This window comes from Phocoena phocoena, chromosome 1, assembly GCF_963924675.1.
Source record: "Phocoena phocoena chromosome 1, mPhoPho1.1, whole genome shotgun sequence".
In the NCBI taxonomy this organism is placed as follows: Eukaryota; Metazoa; Chordata; class Mammalia; order Artiodactyla; family Phocoenidae; genus Phocoena; species Phocoena phocoena.
The window spans coordinates 87534611-87556568 of NC_089219.1; the positions used below are offsets into that span (position 1 = coordinate 87534611).

Consider the following 21958-nt stretch of genomic DNA (forward strand, 5'->3'; position numbering starts at 1 on the left):
TATTTAACCTGCGTTGTCTTTATTTTTCTCATCTGTAACACTAAAGCCAAACTCTTAATGTTTACCCAGGGTTACTGTGAAGATTAAATGAACTAATAAATGAAAATGTACTTTGTAAACTATAACGTACTACACATACGCAAAGTAAAATACATTAACTACATTTCTTACTTTTATATAATTTAAACTGCGCTGTCAGGGTGTGGTTCTTTGCTATTTAAATTATCTGGAAACTTGACTAGTAAGAGAATGGAGCCTTAGACCACTCTTGAGACAATTATCAGTGGAAAAATGCTCAATAAATAGGTATCATTGTTAAGGATTTAGTCACTTTGACTCTCCTAAACACTGCCTGAATTCAAAAACTACAAGTCAACAATTAAACCACAACTGTCGGGAACAAAAATCCAAATAAATAATTTTTAATTATGATACATTACTTATTACAGTAAAAATTGGCATTTTCCCCTTCAAAAGCAGAAGCACCAGTCTTAGAATTTATAGTATGAATGGTATTTTAAGTGAAATATAGCATAATATTATGTGCAAACATTATTTTAGTACAGAACATACTTTCTAAAAGTAAAGTAATTTCACACACTGAAATCTGTTAGAATGGAAATAAGTCATGCTGAATAATGAAATAAAAACCCCCATGACTTTCAAAGTCCACTTCAAATGAAACATGGTGTGCTGCCGAATAGAAGATACATGAAAAATTAAAAAGCTTGACTAGCTCAAAATAGAGGGACTTCTTACACAAATACGACTCGCGTAGAGGTTTCTTTTCACATGGTCTCAGTGATTCTGTGAGAAACTGAAGTGAATGTTTTATTTCAGAATTAATTTTTGTTCATTGGTCATCATTTTTTATTGAACCTACTCTGTGTGAGGCTTTGTTATAGGTGCTGGGGAGACAGAGAAGAAAGACACAGTCCTGCCCTTGAGGAGCTCACAGTCTAGTGGGGGAAACAGATAAGTTGACACTGATTTTTAAATTATAAAAATGATTAGACAACTTGATAAACGTTTTCGTCATCAAACACACTCTGGGTGTTATGAATGGATGGTGAAAAGGGACGATGTCCAATGCAGTGAAAGACCATCTGCTTCAATATCATGTGACTTCTGCGAAGGCAGTGATGTGGTTCTGCAAAAAGAAAAGAATTACAAAGTCAGAGCCCTGGAAAAACTGGCTTTGTAAAAGATTCAGTGCTTTTACAAATAATCATTAGCCTCATATAAAACTGTAGCCCAGGTGTGTTTAAACTGCAAAAGCATACAGCATTATTCAAATGAGTTGTACATATTATTACATAAATTTGGCTGCTAATTATATATTTTATTCAATATTATTAATTAATCAAATAGAGTAAAATGTTATACCTGCCTTATTCAAAATTAACACTGAAATTTGGAGAGATAAAAATGGCAATGCCAGGCATGTTAATATTCTGTTCAGTGTTAATGGAATTTTAATGCTGCATGTTGAAGTTTCAGACTAATTGCTCCCTGTGAGACAGATGGCATAGAAGGAGTGGTGAAATGTTCAGACTGAAATGGCATTTGCTAGTTGACAAAGATCTCCTTTAAACACTTCATTTTTGATGCATGAATCCAGACTACAGACTGCAATCTCTGTTGTTTACCTCAACCAGAAAATTCTTTAAGGAGGTTTAAAATTTTTTGTTGTTGTTGTTTGTTTAAGCAACTGAATTGTGTACAAAGGAACCCTGCGGAATGGCTAATATTTAAATGGTTTCAGACATGCAACAGGCCATACCATGGCTGCTGAAATACTGCAGTGGAAAATCGACATGACATAATTAATCATGCCACATATAGGTCATGTCAAGAGCTAACTTAAGTGACAGCCCCAACCAATAACAGCAGCATTATGGAAGGGTTTTACCATCAAATTACCTGTTTGGAATGTTTTTCATAGTAGCTTGGACTCTTTATAAGTCAAAGACATCCTAAATAGAATTTCACGTAATGAATGCACGCCATGAGATTTCTTCCGTGTATGTGTAGCTCTTTTCAGGTTAAGGTGTTTTAAATAGCTGAAACATTTTCTGAATGTATGTGAATAAATTAAAATTCATTTTCACTGAATTGAGGCATATTAACTGCAACTAGAAGGAGATTACTAACCACAGCTTAAGGCATTATTTTCTAGGTGCGACCCACTTAAGCCTAGAGAAAAACAGTATCAGTAAGAATCAGTAGTGAGCAGAGCATGCAGACCCTTTTACTAACTGCTTGCCAAGACCTTAGATACTTTAATTGCCCATTTAAAAAAATGCATGATGAAAATGTTGGCAAATTCAACAGTTCATCTCTAAGTTTTCTTGAGTTTTCCTTCCAAAAGCACAAGCATGACTTTAGGACAAAAAATATTTGTCAGAGTTATATAATGCACTATGACTGAGTAAAAGCCGTAAGAACTGTGGAAACAGTACATCATAGTTTTATTTCCAGTGGCCCCATGGGGACTTGAAATCTGTGAACAATTTGATATACAGTGTTTCAGTACAAAACTGACAGGAGTGCACTCCTCTGGACAGGACCTAGCACATAGTAATTTCTGGAAAGATGTTAAGATATAAATTGAAGATTGATCAGTCAGCGGCAAATGGAGGGTAGGGAAAGGGTGAAGACGTGACAGTGAAAAGAAAGGAAAGGCGATTAAAACAAAGGAGAGGGCTTCCCTGGTGGCGCAGTGGTTGAGAGTCCACCTGCCGATGCAGGGGACACGGGTTCGTGCCCCGGTCTGGGAAGATCCCACATGCCGCGGAGCTGCTGGGCCCGTGAGCCATGGCCGCTGAGCCTGCGCGTCCGGAGCCTGTGCTCCGCAACGGGAGAGGCCACAACAGTGAGAGGCCCGCGTACCGCAAAAAAATAAAAAAATAAAAAATAAATAAAATAAAAGCACGTTTTGGTGACCACTAGATCTTCCTTTCACTGCCCATAAATTCTGAATGATATTACCCCTTTCTTTATGCTAAGTCATTACCAGGTTAAACTTCAAGGGTAAACAGTTTGTTTCCAGACTGACTCCACTTTTAGATCCCAGGGCTCTGGGGAAATGCCTGCTTTTTCCAATTAGTACCCTTTCACTTTCACATCACAATTAAGTTCTAATCTCTGAGTTGATTTTTCCTATTTGACTGGAATTAGAAGGGTTCTACTTGGGGCTAATCATTTAAAGATGGTCATTAGGTAAACAGAGGAAAATAAATAACAAAGTGACTATGCAAAAGGAAGAGAAAATAAAGGGGAAATTTAATAACAGTTTCCAAGTACATTAAAGGAGTATACAGAGAGCACAGGGGCCATCTGTTTATTAATTTCACTAAGAGCAAATAAACCCACACCACAGACTGAAAGGGATGGACCTTATATCTCAGTATGCTTTAAGAAATAAGATGAATTCTCGTCTAGCACAGGAGCAGTTTTTCCCTGAAAGAATCTTGAGAAAAGGCAAACTAATTACTTAAAGTCCTTACCATCTAGAAGACTCTATGATTCTATATTATAACAATTACATGCATGTAAATGCATGATTTGAAATATTCAAATGGTATAATTCCTATGCAGGAAGTTATGACATTGCTCACTTCATCAGCATTTTTCTCAGTAATATTTAAAAAAACAGAATTGCACTTAATATTTTCAGATCACCTGTCTTGAGGAATGGACTCCCTATGAAGCAAACTAGGTGACAAGGATTTTTCCCTTTTAATCCAGCTGAATTCTTAATATGCACTACTAAATCTTATTAGTAGATGATAGTGCAAACACTCAGCAGGCATACCAAAAACTCATGCATAGAAGCTTAATTCAGAGTCACAAGAAGAAAGTGGTCATATAAATCATCAGTGCAATTATACATACAGAGGATTAGAGTGGAGATAACAAAGCTTGTGTCCAAAGAGTTGAAGATTAGAATATGCTACATCCATTAGAAAGTGTTCATTCAAGTCCACAGCAAATCAGTGAGCAAAATACTGAATCCAGTCCTTGAGTGCAGAGGTCCCATGGAAAAACAAGCGCTTGTTTCTGAAAAGTAGTTTTGGATTCTTAAATTTGATATACTCTAAGTCTCTAGCATATCAATTTTTGAAGCCTTAAGTTCTATGTGAAAATTTCTGTTTTCCTATTTATTCTATACCCCCAGTTGTATAAATTATGCTTTGGAATTTTAAAAAGTTACTTAAAACAAAATTGTCATTTACTCATGACATGAAAATTTGGTGATGACTTGCCACCTGACAAGATCTGCCACCCGCCATTTCTCTTTGAGAATACAGAGGGAGATGCAAAATGAGTACCTCAGGTAAGAAAACAAAAAATAGTCACTACTATTAAGGGCTATTTCATTGAAGAACGCTAATTTCCCATTAATGAGTGAAAAAAATCAGTGAAAAAACAAAATATATTTGAATAAATATATACAAAATTTTATATTGAATAAAAATAACAATAACAACCCAAACAACCTGGTATCTAAATCCCTTTTCGTTGTAATGGAAACCTGCACAAGAGGACACGGTTTCTGTATTTGCCTTAGCTTTGCAACCAACTCCAACACCAGTGCGCTCTAGCGCACATACGTTTATTGCCTTAATTGAAGGTGTTCACAGTGGCTGATTCCCGTTATCCAGCTGAAGAGCCTTGCAAGACAGCCTTTAAAGGACCTTCCCTGTGAATTTTCTTCTTGACCATTCTCAATAGGTTGGATTTGGGACACCTACAAAATGTGTTTTATATATTATTTCAGTGTTTATTTAAATATTGACTGACTTACTTGGATAAAGTGCTAGTCTATTTAAAGTTCTATGCTGTTATATTGCTGCACCAAATGCTGAGGTTAAATGTTGTTCCAGTTCTGTTCTTTCTGGATGATTATAAACAGCTTTTGTTTTTTAACAGGAGGTTATCAGCAATCAGCTTTGATGCTAAACTTAAGGATAAAATGGGATCTGTGCATATGATGGCTAACTCAATGATTTGTGTACTCAGCTCTATTGGTAAGGAAGCTGGGTGGCACAGTGGACTCTGGAGTCAGGTAGTGTGAATGTCAAGTGTTTGAAGGTGGGCTCCGTACCAACTGAAATTTTCACAAGCAATTTAACCTTTCAGAGACTTAGCTTTCTCATTTGTGAAATGGAAATAATAATACCTATTCGAATAGATTTTTATTAAGATTAAATGAGATGATATGAACAAAGGTCCTTGTCTCTACTCAAACATATCATTATATCGATAGTTGTCTGTAAAAGCCAGAGAAACAAGATAAAAAAGTAAAAGAAAAGAAAGAAAAGGAGAGAGAATGAAGTCAAGAAGATTTTTATAATTGATTGGAATTTCACAATGCTATAGTCTACAATTCTAATATCCAAACAAACTTTAAAACCCAAATGTTTCTGGTAAAATTGGTACAAATTCATTTGGTGGTAAAAAACAAACCTGAATAGCTGTGAGGCAATTTGTACTCTGTTATGCTGTGGAAATATCCATCTTTGATTACAAAGTGATGCCCAAGATTCTGCTTGTGTAACAGAATACACAGTACTTTCCCCTAAAATATAAAATATTTTAATCCTGAAAAACACCTAGCACTAATGATTTAGGATAAGGAATCATGGTCCTATAATAATCAACAATTATTACAGACACAGCCTACATTTTATCAGGGGAAGGTGGATGGATGTCATACTCCCAAATATTGGCTATCTTTATTTTGCATTTGCTTCCTTCCTTCCTTCACTGTGTCTCTTGATGAAGGCAAAATGGGTAGGAGAAGAGAGAAGGAAGAAAAGCAGTAGCATATGAAGTGTGTGCTCTTAGACTCTACTTTGTCACATTGTTTTCCTCCTGGTAGGTTGTGAACTTGGTGAGTATTTTAGAAAAGAGAAATGATGTTAGGTCCATATTAGAAGAAATTATTAGAGAACTTCAAACGAGACTACAAAACATTGTAAAGTTCATCAAAGCAATTTCTTGTTTTAAAAAGTTGGGGATGTGAAGACATAAAAGATAAACGTGATAGAACCAGAGTTCTCTCAGGAAAGATGACTTTTGGGGAACTATTTCTTTTTTTTATAGTGGTTCTGTTTCAATTCAGAGTTTTATATTAGTTCAGAGTTTTGTTTCTTCGCAGGAATTTCCTTTTACACCAGTCTGAGAACCACTGCCAAAAGGTACAGAAAAGTGATTAGTTAGCAATGTGAGCACTGCCAGGTATATACAATCAATTCTTAAAATATTATTTATCTGGTAAAAAGAGCATTGCCTAAAAAAGCAGTAATCCTGAATGGTTCTCCAAAAAAAAAAAAAAAAAAAATCTCTGTGTTTAAATACTTCTGGGAACAGCTGCACATTATTTCCCTTGCTTAGAACTTCACGGGGCATAAGGTATTGAGAAGATGTGTAATAAACTCTTGGGTTTCACTGTAACTCAATGTTTCCCAATGCACCGACATGAAACTCCAAGTAAGTCTATTAATACTAATGTGTTTATGGTCCTTAGTGGATGTGGGTATCCCTGGACTCTATCTAAAGTTTCTTAACTTCCCTAACTCTAATGACCTGTCTAACATACTTTTAGCCCATATTCACAACTATGTTCTCAACCATCAACCCAATGTACCTCCTGGCCTACCTCCCTCATACTACAAAGTTTCTTTGGCCATTTTAGAAATTTCCCAACCAATAATTGTGCATCTGCTCCAGCTCATCTTGCTTCTTTTCAATTCTATTTCTATTACATTCATTCTGGACCCCATTTGAACTCTCTTTAATGGCATCCTCAAGTCTCTTGACCCAGTGCTCTTACCTCACTTGCCAAATAAAACCTTGGTGCAAGCTCGTTCCTCTATCTGGAATATTTTTCTCTCCTTCTCCCATGGCCACCAGTCCTTCAGATCTCTACTTAGAGGATGTTGTAAGCATCGCTAAGTTTGGATGGGTCCCCGTTTATGTGCTCCTCTAGCATAGCTATCATCACCCTGTTCTGAATTTGCTTATAAAATTATTTATAAAATCTATAAAAGTACAGCCTCATGAGACTGTAAACTCATGAGTCCTGGGAAAGGTACCATAGTGCTGCTTATTTGATGTTTGTTACATGTTTCATATATTACAAACCTAGTAACAAATACAATTTTACTATACATAACAAATGATGGTAAAAAAGGTAACTCACCCATAAATTGTACTCATGCCTTCTTTTACACTAGTATTTTAATCTAACTAATGGCTTCTTATTTAATTTCTCTTTAACTTTTTAAAAAAGCATTATATTTGCTAAATAAGCAGCCCAATGCTACTTGACAGAGAAGAATCAGAGGATGTGGGTAATGAATCAAGTGCATGATAAGTTCTTGTATAACCAGGAGCTGATTAGAACTCTTTATTTAAAAACTTGCCTATTTTCAGAAAGAGGTACCAGTCAATAAAAATCTGGATGAGCTACATCAAGAGTAATTTCAGAACCATTCAAACCCATAAGGGCCATTAGGCATGACACAGATACTTCAGAAACATTTTGTAAAGGTAAAATATTGAATATATTTACCATACAAACCAACAATCCCATTCCTAGGTATTTATCCAAGAGACTGAAAAATATACATTTTCACAAAAACCTGTGCATGAATTTTTATATCAGCTTTATTCATAATTTGGAAAAACTGGAAACAGCCCAAATATCCTTCAACTGGTAAATGGATTTTAAAAAACGATGGTACATCCTATACAACAGAATACCACTCAGCAATAAAAAAGGAAAAAAAGAAAACAGGTAACAACATGAATGAATTTCAAATGCATTATGCAAGGTGAAAGAAGACTCAAAAGGCTACATACTATATGAATCCATTTATATGACATCCTGGAAAAGGTAAAACTATAGGAACAGAAAAAAGATAGTGGTTGCCAGGGGTTGGGGGCTAAGGGAGGGGTTGGCTACCATTTTAGGGTGATAGAAATGTTCTATAACTTGATTGTGGTTATCATTACATGATGGTAGGCATTTGTCAAAACTCATAAAACTATATGCTAAAAAGGGAATTTTATAGGATGTAAATTATGCCTTTAATAAACCCCAATTAATAAAAGGAGTATTAAGCCACTCTATGAATTAAGTCCTAGGGCCAAGTGATGACTAGAATCTGTCAGTTATTGAACTATTGTTTCAATATTTGTTTCAGTCACAAAAACGGAAATACAAAATAAATGTACAGGAAGGTATTCAAAAGATGCAAATTAAAATGAGGTACTTCATTTATTTTTGACCTATAAGATTGGTGAAGATTGTTAAGAACAATATTCTCCGTTCTTGGTTTGATGTGAATCAAACCGAAAACCTTAAGAGTACTCATCCTCTTTTTTTCCAGCATTTCCACTTCTATAAATACATCTTAAATAAGTTATTAATTGAACTTACAAATATATCTATTTTAGAGATGTTTACCCTAGTATTTATAATTGTGGGAAATTGGAAGTGGAAGCAATCCTCTGCCTAACAAAGGTAATGATTAACTTATATGGATTAAAGCTTTTCAATGTAATTCTATATTGTAATTCTATGTGTACAGCACAGTGATTATGATCTGGAGCTCTGCAGTGATACACATGGAATATAAATAAAAAATGGAAAAAACAGTTCTGTATTCCAATTTCAGAATGCAGGTTATGTGACCTTGGGCAAATTACTTAACCTCTTTAAGTCTCCTTCTCTGTAAAATCGGAATAACAAGCTACACTCAAATGATTTCTGTAAAAACTAAAATGGCATTTTATGTGTGATGTTCTTTGCGTAATTCTGGACACATATTAGGTTCTCACTGAAGATTAGCTTTTACAGTTATGCTTGATATGATGATATATTCATTGATCTGGAGCATACTCATGATATACTGTTACATGGGCAAAAGCTGGCTACAGAAGGGAGCATCCAGGGAGGTCCCGTACCACACACAAACTCAGACACATACTCATGGGGTCTCGAAGGCTATTTTAAGAATATATGTCCAGTCATTACTGTGGTAGGATATGGATATTTCCTATTCATTACTGTTTTGCTTACCCAGATTTTCAAATTTTAAATAATGTACATAAGTTACTTGTTGCTCCTTTAACAGAAACGACAAACAACAAAAACTAAATGTGGTTGTTTCATAAGACTGGGAATGGGGTCATTGTTTATTTTCCTAGTTTTAGTCAAATAAAACTGTATTTTCTCTACCAAAAATGTTCATAGTGTCATGGTGCTCTGGACTGATTTTGAAGGCTGCCATAGCTTCAAAAGCATCTCTAGGACAGTCTACCAAAAGGGAACCAATCTGAGAGAAGAGGGGGATGAATGGGTGGAAGTTTTCCATGTGTAACTAACGATGTGTGCACTGAGAATGATTTTTTAAATCCATCATTGTCTTATTCTGTCCTTAACTAATGACTGCACGAATCATATAATTTAAAAATGCAGTCATCAACTCTATATTTATTCATAAAATGAGATGAGAGAGCTTGTTTATATTCAAAAGTAATGTACTGAAAAGACGCTTTTATAAAAGGCCTGCTAGATATGACTGAACAAAAAAATCTGGCTTTTATTCTTTGTATAGTATATTATGATTTATAAATAGTGTGGAAAAATAAATAATGAATATATGTAAGTACAAATAGGAAAAATGACATATGGCAAAGTAATATCAGTATATGCTAATTTTTCTAACCTAAAACGTTGATGCCTGGTTGGAATTTTTAAGCTTCCATTTTCAATTGCCTTTTTTAAGCAATATTGAATTTAACAAATGAGAACAGAGTACGGCATGTAAACATTGATTCACTTCAAATATTTTTCATAAGTGCTCAAAGCTTAGATTGAGAAAAAAGGCCTAAAATATAAAGATATTTTGTTCCACTAACTCTTCCAGTATCTGATCACTAATACAGTTGTTTTGACAGGTCCTATGTAACATTTACATTACAGCTCAGTAGCTCTGTTAAACAAAGATTTGCATTATAGAAAAGGAACTGAATCTTAAACAGATTGCCATTGTTATTCAAGCACAACATTTTGAAACCTCAAAAGAATTTATCACAGAGAGCACCGCGTATAATCATATTCGTCTTGGCAAGAAACCACAGGATTGTTTTGCTGTTGCTATGACACTAATGTATGCAACATTTTATACTATAAGATTTTCTGCCACATGTGCTATGTATGACATAGACGATCTGTATACATTTTTAAATCCGTGAAATATACCTATAAGGGTATCCTATCCTGCAATAAAATGAAAATCCTATTAAGGGAATCATTATTGTTACAGGAGGGAACTAACTTGTGTTAAGCACCTACCATGTGCCAAGAAGTTCATTTGGGATCTGTTAAGCCCAACAATTACTCCATAAGGAAAACATTATTATATCAACCTTTTTGGAAAAGGAGAAGAGGAATAATTTGTCTAACCCCGCCCAGTTCTAATGTAGACAAACCAAGCTTCAGACTCAGGACTGCCAGCTGCAGAAGCTTGTCTCTCCAACCTCCACCCCCACCCCCACTCTGCCTAAATTTCAGCTCAGGCTTCACCTTGATTTCTGTGATTTTATAATCTGCAAAACAGTCAATGTAAATGTCAATGCATGGGCTTTCCTGGGTCACCGTGAATTCTCTTAGAATTTTCCTATCCATATAGTTTTCCTTCGCAGTTGCCATGGGAATTAAACAAAACATGGTAATTTCTATCTGTATTAGTACACATTCCTTATGCCATTTCTAGATTTTTCAAACTGTTATCACTGGTTACCACTTTCACTCAGGTGATGCTTCTGTTAATCAGGAAGTGCTTTCATACAACGAAGCTTCTTGGGTAGTACAGGTTAGTGGAAAGTCCCTGACCCGATGTACAAAGCTGTAATCTTGTAAATTATTCCTAGCATTACCTTCCCTTTCTTGTTGTTGGCAAGAGGGAATTACCTTTGGTTTAAATGATTAGGTCACATAAACCTAAGAAAAAATGATGCTTAGGCTTAGATGGAAAAAAAATATTTTTTCGCAAAAAGCATTGCCTATACCTGGCCCTATCCACTAAGTGAGTTCTCAAAGTGATCTCCAATGAGCCAGCCATAAGTGGCTACAGTGGCCTGTTCTATTTGCCCTAATAAAACTATGCAGATTATCAACTCCTCTCAGATTTATTGGAAATATTCCATTTTCTATCAAATCCCATCTATCCTTACATTTATTTTTAAATATTTTTGCTCCCTTGCTAGATAGTGAGTGTCCCTTTCTTTAGATCTGCTGTTTGGCACCAGTTAAAATTGATAATGCATAAGCACACATCACGTGTATGTGATTACCTATGCAAATCTGAACAGCAGCTTTCTGCCTTAGAGAGAGAACAAGCAGAGGGCAAGAGGGAAAAAACAAAAGCATTTAGTGTTTTGTTTCTGGGATGAATGAAGCTTGACCCAGGAGGACCCCTGGAAGGAAGGAAGTCAAGGTGCTCCTTTTCTGTTAGTTATGGCCAAGAGAAATGTCTGAAGAGAGGACAGGAAAACTCCAAAGATGGAAGGTCAGCAGGTTTCTTGAGGTGGGTAGGGTGGAGGGATAGTTTTCTTAGTGACACCCTGGTCAGCAGTTAGCCCTTTTTCACTGTAAAGTACTGGTATGGTTAGATAACCCCTGCATATAGACCGAATGCTTGTGTGCCCCCAAATTCATATGTTGAAACCTAATCCCCAACATGATATCAGGAAATGGGGCTTTTGGGAAGTGATTAGCTCATAAGGGCGGAGTCTTTTATGAATGGGATAAGTATTCTTATAAAGACCCTAGAGAACTCCCTCACCCCTGCTGCCATGTGAAGACACAGGGAGAAGATGGCCATCTATGAACCAGGAAGTGAGCCCTCACCAGAGACTGAATCTGCCAGTGCCTTGATCTTAGACATCCTAGCCTCCAGGATGGTGAGAAATAAGTTTCTGTTATTTATAAGCCACCAGTCTATAGTATTTTGTTATAGCAGCCTGAATAGAGTAATACAACTCCTCTGACCAGAATCAGCACCCCACCAAGAGAGACTTTGCCAAATGATGCCTGGTCAGTCAATATGGCACAACATGGCTGTATTGAGGTCTAGTCCATGTCATCTTTATCATTTATCTGGATTTTTACAACAGCCTCTCAGATTGGTTTTTGTTTGATTTTGTTTTGCTGCAGTGTTGCTCTCCTTCAATTTATTCTCCATTCTGAACACGCCATTTCCTTCCTTACACTCCTTCATGGCTCCCCTTTGCTTACAGGGTAAGAAACAACTTCACAGTGTTGCGTAAAAGACCCTTCACAAATTTTCATCAAACATGACAGAGAGTACTTTTCCATATACTTCTTTTTCATTTGCATTTGATCTCTAATGATGTGCTTATTCATGAACTTTGCCCAGTTTTCAATTCGGATGTTTTATACATTACAGACATTAACCCATTGGCAAGTGTGTAGTTTACATCTTACACTTCGTCATTGGACTTTTAAAACTGTTTAAACTACTCTTGATAAATTTTATTTTAAAAAATGCTTGAACCTAAATTTTTCTAGTCAGTAACGCAAGAATGAAGCAGTAATATTGAGTCCCTCCTTTATAAAATCTACAAATTATCATACTTTGACAATTTTATTAGCATTATCTAAGATTTGTCTCATTTTGTCATTGCTGTATTAATTTATTTTGTTATAGATCTTCTCTCTAAATGAATTTTATAATTTTGCCCTGTTTCTGTCACTGCATTTACCACAGTCAATTCTAATTAAGTCTATATTTAAATGGTTTCCATTTTTCCTGCCAACTCATTCATAATATGACTCTTCTCAATTTGAGAGCTCTAGATATTGGTGTTTTGCTCAGTTAACTGGTAAATATCTTCTGGTACGAGCAAATATCTTCTTTCATGAGTAATATAGTTCCTGAATTCTTACGCATGTGGTGCTTTATGATTATCTTAACACTTAAATGACCTTTTGGGTGGGAATAGAATTCGTATGTCACCACCTTTTTCATGGAAACTCGGAAGACATTACTCCATTTTATTCTGGCATCTAATCCTATAGAGGGAGAAGTCTGAGACTAACATGCTGTTAGTCTTGGGTGGTATATTAGTTTTGTGTGTATTAGTTTTCAGTAGGCACACTGTATTTTAACCTCAAAAGCTCAGTTGGCTTCCAACAACAAATGTGTGTATATACCTCCTCATACTACATGTTGGTGGTCAGGTTCTACGGATCTGCCCCAAGCTACAGGTTGGGTGTTGGTCTGCTTCCCATGACTTCCCATTCTGGGACTCAGGCTGTCAGAACAGCCCGTATCTGGAACACAGCCTTCTCCTGGAAGAAGGCTCAAGAGCAACAGGGTGGGCAGAAGCTCATGATGGCTCTACAAGTTTCTGGTTGATGGGTTATCTATCAGGTTCACTCACATGTTATTGATCAAGTCCAAAATAACTGGAGCAGGAAGGATACTCTGCATATAGAAGAGGGTAGTTAATAATTGGGAACAAAAATACCATCTACCACAATATTTATAGAATTCTTTCTTCAGTATTGAAATTTGAAAATTTCACTGAGAAATATCTAAATTCTGGTATATATTTTAATTTTCCCTTGTATCCTGTTAACCCTTGGAGCCTAAAGATTCAGATATTTATTTGGAAGGAAAGTTTACTTATAGTATTTCTCTGAATATTGCTATAGCTTCATTTGTCCTCTTTAGCATCTACAGTGATTCACATGTTACATTTCTGTGGTATATCCTTCATATCTATTATTTTTACTCAGATCAATTCTATTCTCTTGTTCTTGTACTATGAATTCTGAAACCTGTCCTTAACATAACTGATTTCACTCTCTCCATTGTGGATTTTGTTCTTTATGGTTTCTAGTATTGGTTTTAATCTTGCCATGACATTCTTTTCTTACATTAGTTTCCTAATTGTTCCAGCTATCTTTCATCTCTCATTTCACATATTTTCTTTAATTTCTTGACAGTAGAAAGCAGATATTATCTACAATGAATTTAATTATCTTGTAATCTTTTTTCCCTCAAAAACGTATTCTATCTCTTAAAATATGTCTCTCTTCTGTGTCATGAAATCATTTTAAAGGATTTAAGTAATTGTCCTGATTATTTATACTTGAATCAGAATAGATTTAACTCAGTTTATCTTCCTAAACTGAGTGGGAGAAGATTCAAAGACCCCTGAATTGTTTTCTTGAATAGTCAGGGAATCCTTCACCTAGATCTTAAGCTGAAGAGCTGGAGAATGTAGTTTTATAATGTCATTTTGATGATTTACCAGCCTGACAGGAGTGGGAGAAGAAGCTGAGGCCATGGACATTTCCAGGAAGGTCACTTTATTTCTATATGAAACTATATAGAAGCTATAATGAAACTATTGCTATGGCTGCTGAAATATCAGGACTGCTATTCTGTTCAGCTTAAACTCTACTACAGAAAGATGGCGTAGTCCTTGGAGGCAGCTTATTTATTTTTATTTTTTTACCCATTTTATGGTACCCATTCAGTTCAGGAAAGGGTTCTTTCATCTGGCACGCGCCCATATTAATGAGAAGCCTGATCAGAGGAAAGCTTCTTGCCTGAAGGCTTTCTTTTGGTGTGTACTTGCCTATCTGCTAACCCTGCTTCAACATGGTGTTGGTCCAAGGTGCTGAATTGTGCTCTAAATAAGTCTTCTCGTTCTCTTAAAGGTCATTCTTATCTCTTGTCCTCACTCTTTGAAATTTTGGAGGTATTACTGGGATCGTATAGGATTTTAGCCACTTCTGCAACATTGAACTTTACTGGCAAAGAAAAATTTCAATTGTCCTTTGGTGACATCCATCAAACTGGATCTATTTACACTATATCTAGTAGAAATGCCTATAATTTTACTCTATCTTGTTTTCTCTCTGTGACACAGCTATTAAGATATTAACTCCTACTTTGCTCTTGCTAATATAGGAGAGTAAAGCTAATGAATATGTAAATGTTTCCATCTTCATTTCCTAGTAGGAGAGGCAGACTTTTGGTTTTTGGACTCCCGAGAGTAATTAATGGTGTCTTTGTGTTTTTGGAGACCTCCTGAAGCCAGCACCCCCTGAAGATTCTGTTTGGGATGCATGGGCCCTTGAGGGCAGGAGCCAGAAAAGGATAAGTTTGAAAGGGAGGAGTGGTGCGACTTGGCTCCCTGGGGCCTTCGGTCAGTGGGATTTTGTGGCTCCTGCAAATGAGAGGCACCTACACACAGCTTGTGTCAGGGCCCCAGGACAGATAGGACCTGAAATGGAGATGACTGCAGGTGTGCCAAGGACAGCTGGACCCTGGGCGTGATGCATAAAGGCATGTGAGCTACAACCAAGGTCTCCGTGCCTAATTTGGCAGAGAAAAATAAACCAAACACTCTCAAAAGGTTTGTGGGAGTCATAAGGAAGGGGCACAGGAATTTAAATTATTCCAGGGAAATTTTTCCAAGGGACTGCTCAATCAGAACATATCAACAGTCAATACGAGGAAGCATAACCAAGACCTCCTCAGAGAGCAGCTGAAGAAAACTGAATAATTTTAAAACACTATAATTATTTTAGTTACACAATTTTTCATGAATATAGCCTCATTACAGGAAGATAAAGAGAAAATGAGAGAGAAAAGGAAGAAAGGAAGGAAGGAAGGGAGGGAGGGAAGGGAGGAAAGGGAGGAAGACAGAGACAGGAGAGAGAGAATCAGGTCCACTACGGCAGTTGCTCTCAGACTGGTGTCTGTAGGTACCCTGCCCCCTTCTCTCTCTCATCTGTATGCTCTTTTCTTTCCTACTAGAGAGAAATATCTTGTGTGGTGTTTTGCACACCTGGCTTCATCATACACAGACACATTTTATACATATCAACTTACAAAAATTTTACAACATACTAGAAAACTTTCCACATCTTGATTTACCTCATCCATTTTAACTGTGGAATAGTAATAATAATTATAATTCGTAATGATTAAGGGCTTCAGAGGTGCCAGACACTGCTCTAAAATGCTTGACTATTATCTTATTGAACTCTTACGACTATCATTCTATGAATCATTCTATGAAGGAGAAAACTGAGTCACAGAGCATTTAGGTAAGCTGCCCAAGATCAAAATTGTCCATAACTGCCAGCTAGTCTACCTCTAGAAACTGTAAGCAGAAGTACCACACTATAATGTACTGGATCCCATTGTAGGAATGTATCACAACTGATTTAATAATTCACTACAGATATACACTTAGATCTTTCATGATTTGATATTACAAACGGCTGTAATAAAGTTACTGATAACTTAAATAAGTGGGCATTGAGATATGATGGGCTACTTTCCACAGATGATTAATTCTTTTCATAAAACCAAATGTAATGAATGTTCAGATTTATTTAGCCTTCAGAAAAATCATGACTTTTCCTCAAACTGTGGTAATTAACTATATGACAAACTCCCTATAATTAAGGGGAAAATTGCTGGCATTTTATAAGCAAGAACGTTTGCATGCTGTAATTACTCTGTAGTGTACCATCTATCAAACATGTACTTTGAACATGAGGTTATATAAGTACATAACTTCCAAAAGAAACCCTTTGCCTTCTCCATGTAAAACTGACAACCAGAAAATGACAGTTTGGCATAATAATGCTAAAACACTAGGCCATGCCTGTGGACCACACTTTAACACTGGGCCTTCTTTCTCTCCTCAGAGGGCCAGCTTTAAGGATTTAATGTCATTCTCCAACTATCGGTTATTAAGATCAACTTACTGGGGAGCGATTTGCATTCACTTGTTTCCCACTGTGAACTATGATGAAAAGCAATATATTTACTCCAAACATTCCTTATCACAGAAAGAAGAGAAAGCTACTGTGGGCTTCCCTGAAGTGATGGTCTTCTTCCCTTTCTGGCTGATGAGCTCAAATACATGTCCTCTCACCCGCAGAGCTCCTGGCGGAAACTCCTGAGACCCATGCTCTTCCTGTGGTCTATGTGAGTGAGGGCAGCAGACCACAAACTGCGCAGACAGCGTTCTGCCTTGCAGACAGGGATGGAGAGAGCGGAGAGGGAAGTTGGAGCTCAGCGGGGTGAGCGTAAATGTGCTAGGTGTGTGAAGGGGAGAATCAAATTAGATTCCAATCATCTTTATTGCCTAACTACTGGAGTGAAGACAAGGCACATGAATTTGTCATAAACAAAAATATTAATGAAAGAAAGAAGTTAATAAACACGGATCTCTTGCAATCTATGGATTCTAATAGAATATTTTTGCTTTCACCATCTAACATCTTAAAAGTCACTATAAATAAAAATGAATTTGCATAAAATCAAGAACAGAAATATTTTAATAACTTAATATACATAATGATGTAATGGTATATAAGAATATCTGGCAATGCTAGTAGACCACTAAAGAACCGTTATGCAAATAAATATGTTAAAAAGCAGAAGACTGTGATTTTTGTTCAAGTTAATATATTGAGCGCTATATAAAATAAAGACTCTATTTTTTACCCTGACCATTTTCTTCAAAGTATGTTTAAGATCTCTTCCTAAATTCTACTGTTTTCTATATTTAATTTAAAATTAAACAAGATTGAATTTTATATGTATTATTCACTTATATATTTTATCACATAGGCATGTGTCTTGGATTACTATGTTGTATAATTTTTCTTTGCTGTTTATCAGTGATATGGACATTTGCAAACTGCTTAACTGCTTGGAAGTTCAGTTTTCTTAACTGTATAATGAGGAAATTTATTATAAGAGGGCATCAACTAAACCACTGTAGAAAAAAGATGAAAACAATCCAATGACTCAAAGAGAAAAGAAATTTATTTGTTTTTCAGAACCATCTAGGGTACGTATGTGGACTGCTCCATGAGCTCATCCAGAACCTACGCTGTCAAGGAGAGGAGGTCGTCTTTAAAACTTAAAGACTATTCCAGTCATTTACCTTTTCCATTTGGCGAGAAGGAGTACAGAATGTCCAGGACAAGAGTTTTCATAGAGATGACCCAGAGGTTGTTGCACCTACCCTTCTGCTCACATTGTATTGGTCTAAACTTGGTTGCATGGTCACACCTAACTGCAAGGGAAGCTGGGAAAAAGACTACAGCTGGGCAGCTGTGAGTGTAGCTAAAATTGGAGTGGGAAATTTCAGTAACTAAAAGGAAGAAGGGGAGAAGGAATACTGGTCAACTATTAGCAGTCTTTGCCACTAATAATACTCAGCTTTAAAAATTGTTGTAAAGAACAAAATTCTACTTGTAGAGCACAGAAGTGTTTTTGTGGAAGCAATCAGCATAGTATTTGACACATTCTGAATGATCACTAAATGCCCATTGCTATTTTATTACCATCATCATCATCATCATCATCTAGTGTCTCTATCCTCATCTAAATGCTTGAATTCCTTCCGCAGTATCATGGATAAGTGATTATTTAGCTATTCTTGAATCCCTATAGTAAAAAGAAATTTCATTGCTTTTAAGGTGGGAATTCTACTTTCAGAAAGTTGTTACTATTTACCAGACATTATTTATCTTTCTACACTTTCATTTCTTTCATCCTAATTGTGATCTCTGAGGCCCCACAGAACAAATCGCATCCCTCTGCCATACAGCAGTACTTCAGATATTTATGGGAAGATATTGCTTCTTTCTTGAGTTTTCTCTTCCTATAAACTAACCATTTTTGTTCCTTCCAGTCTCTTATAATCCACGATTTTGAGTCCACTCACCATCTTAGACACATCTATTTGCTCACTTAACAAATATTTATTGTCAACTTTTCTATTTTATCAATATTCACCTTTAAACCATGTTGCCAAGGGCAGTACACAGTACACCAAGTTGGTCTGAACAAAGCAAACCGTCAAACCCCTCATTCAGCATATCATTTTCCCTAAGTGGGACTTAAAACCATATTAACTTCTGGAAGACATATCATGCTGTTCACCCAAGTTGAATGGTAGACTTCTATACTCTCTGAGCCTTTTTCATTTGTGCACTTAACCTAGACATACCCTACCCTACAGGAACTTTTTTAAAAAGTCCAAATACAAAACACTTCCTTTATTTCTAGTTAATTGTTAGTTGTATCTTTGTTGTACTCTTCCAAGAATTTTTATTCTTTCATCCAATGTATTAATTATCCCTCACAGACTCAGACCATCTAAACCGCCAATTAGCATGTAACTGAACTCTTCATTTAAGATATTGATCAAGATCTGGACGTGGACAGGGCTGAGGAGAAGCCATTAGTAACCCTCTGAGCAGTCATTTAAAGTCTCAAGAAAAGTTATTGTTATCTACCTGCTTCTCTGTTCATTGCTATGCCCAATGAGGCCTTGACCTGCCATTCAAAGTGCTACCTAGTCAGGCTCCCTTCAGCCCAAGCTGACCCCCAGTTCCCCCCCTGAGCAGAAGAGCATGACTGGTGATTCCCTGCTGCCAGAACTTTATACACTGAGGTTCAACAAATATTTACCGAGTCCTGATTATGTGCCAGTTGTTACACTAAGCAGTTTCTCATATAAGTGAGGCATGGAAGAAATGGAATATATGCTATGAAAAAATGCTTATATTCTCAAGTAAAACTATTATTTTGCCCATGTATGGGACCACTGTACAACATTCCTATCTTGAAGCTATGGCAACTTACAGAACGCATCCCATGTACAGACTCAGCATTTAGCGTGAGGGATTTGAAGAAATATTTTCCACGTGACATGCATTTTTCTAAGATGTTGTATTCAGTGACTAAATTCTTGCTAAATACCACATTAGACTCTGAGCTTGTTTTAGTAAATCAAAAATGACTGTGTAGGAACTCTCAAGAGTAATTATTCATTTGCTCTAACAATCACATTTAGAATTTAAATTATGAATCACCTGTACAGATGTTACCTTTTCCAAAGGACTTTCTACTCGAGGAATGCTGATCATTGGCATCTGTGCCAGATTATCTGTGTGTATATGCTCATTTTCTGGTTGTCTTCCTTTGAAATTATTTACCACACACACGACCTAAAATTTTGGGAAAAAATACAGTTAAAGCAAAGCCATGCTCCTTATAACTATGACCCTTGTGGATAGCCTGATAAATCTAATCACAGTAATAAAGTATTGGAATTACTTAAATATTACATGTCTATAACTTTACATCCAGGTTTATTTTGTGTAAATTTTAGTGGTTAATCCAGTGCAAGCATGTTCAAGAACATTCATCAATTAATATGTAGCTCAGTTAATAATGACAATTTTATTATTCCAAAATTTTCATTAAATTAGCTTATAGTCAATGCTCAAATCAATCCAAAAATAAGATCATAACCCTATAAAAATTCATAGCAACCTAACCTTTCCTTATTGTGGCTAAAAATTCATAGCAACCTAACCTTTCCTATCGTGGCTAATAAATGCTAATTATTTCCCATTGCTTTAAGATCATTACACTCATAATAAACCTTCTACAATTGGCACTTTCTAATTTAGTAGCATCCTTTAATTAATCTAATTTATTGACTATTATTGTATCCCACATATATTTGGCATTTCGACAATAGCTTACTACTGCTACCACTGAAATAGAAGAACTTCTACATAAAGGAAACTGGCCCTTGTTTCAATTATGCCACTTATATCTCACTTATATCCCATAAGTGACAGAATTTGAATTAAACCAGAAGTTCTCATATTCTAGTGTGCATAAAATAAAGTTCTGGCACTTTTAAAAATGCACATTCCGAAGCCCTCTCCTAAAAATTCTGATTTCACAGATGAAGGATAAGGCCTAGGAGTTGCCACTTTTAAAAGGCATTCCTGGTCTTCCCTGGTGGCGCAGTGGTTGAGAGTCTGCCTGCCGATGCAGGGGACACGGGTTCGTTCCCCGGTCCGGGAAGATCCCACGTGCCGCGGAGCGGCTGGGCCCCTGAGCCATGGCCGCTGAGCCTGCGCATCCGGAGCCTGTGCTCCGCAACAGGAGAGGCCACAACAGTGAGAGGCCCGCGTACAGCCAAAAAAAAAAAAGGCATTCCTGAAGCTTCTGATGTAGGTGAGTCAAACTTTAAGAAATAGTGATTTATTCCTGTCTTACCCCTAGGTTCTTCATGACATTTTTTTTTCTTAAATTCCATATATATGTGTTAGCATATGGTATTTGTCTTTCTCTTTCTGACTAAGACAGGAATAAAGACACAGACCTACTAGAGAATGGACTTGAGGATATGGGGAGGGGGAAGGGTAAGCTGTGACAAAGTGAGAGAGAGGCATGGACATATATACACTACCGAACGTAAGGTAGATGGCTAGTGGGAAGTGGCCACATAGCACAGGGAGATCAGCTCGTGCTTTGTGACCGCCTGGAGGGGTGGGATAGGGAGGGTGGGAGGGAGGGAGATGCAAGAGGGAAGAGATATGGGAACATATGTATATGTATAACTGATTCACTTTGTTATAAAGCAGAAACTAACACCCCATTGTAAAGCAATTATACTCCAATAAAGATGTAAAAAAAAAAAGTAATAGTGATTTAAACAATTCAGGAAAATTATTTGTTATTATTTGCTTATATTGAACTAATGGGTAAGCTATTCTTGAGTCTTCTTTTTCTGGGTTTTATATTCTATAATCAAACCAAAATATAGAACTTACTTGCAGTTTATAACCTAACATTCATTTAAAAAAATAAATACTTAATATACAAGTATAAATTTACACTGTATATTTTTCACAAATCCTCCATTGGAAAGCCTTTCCTTTAGTAGGGCTCATTACTGAATATTTTCAAAGGCCAATTAGATCTTGGTTACTCTCCAGTTTTTAAATAAAATTTTCAAATCTACAAAATAACACATACTCTGAGACTTTATCTCAGAAAAA

At 36.3% G+C, this 21958-nt stretch overlaps 1 protein-coding gene across 1 annotated transcript in view; it reads right to left on the minus strand.

Annotated features, from left to right (window-relative positions):
- Nucleotides 1-406: 406 nt before the first annotated feature.
- The window catches only part of PLPPR5 (phospholipid phosphatase related 5), a 126167-nt gene continuing 104615 nt past the window's right edge, over nt 407-21958 (minus strand). Inside the window, exons 5-6 of the mRNA XM_065884367.1 lie at nt 19985-20104; nt 407-1150 (exon numbers count right to left, since the gene is read on the minus strand). Of these exons, the coding sequence (XP_065740439.1) occupies nt 1118-1150; nt 19985-20104 (153 nt within the window). The 3' untranslated portion in view covers nt 407-1117. The remainder of the gene's footprint in view (nt 1151-19984; nt 20105-21958) is intronic.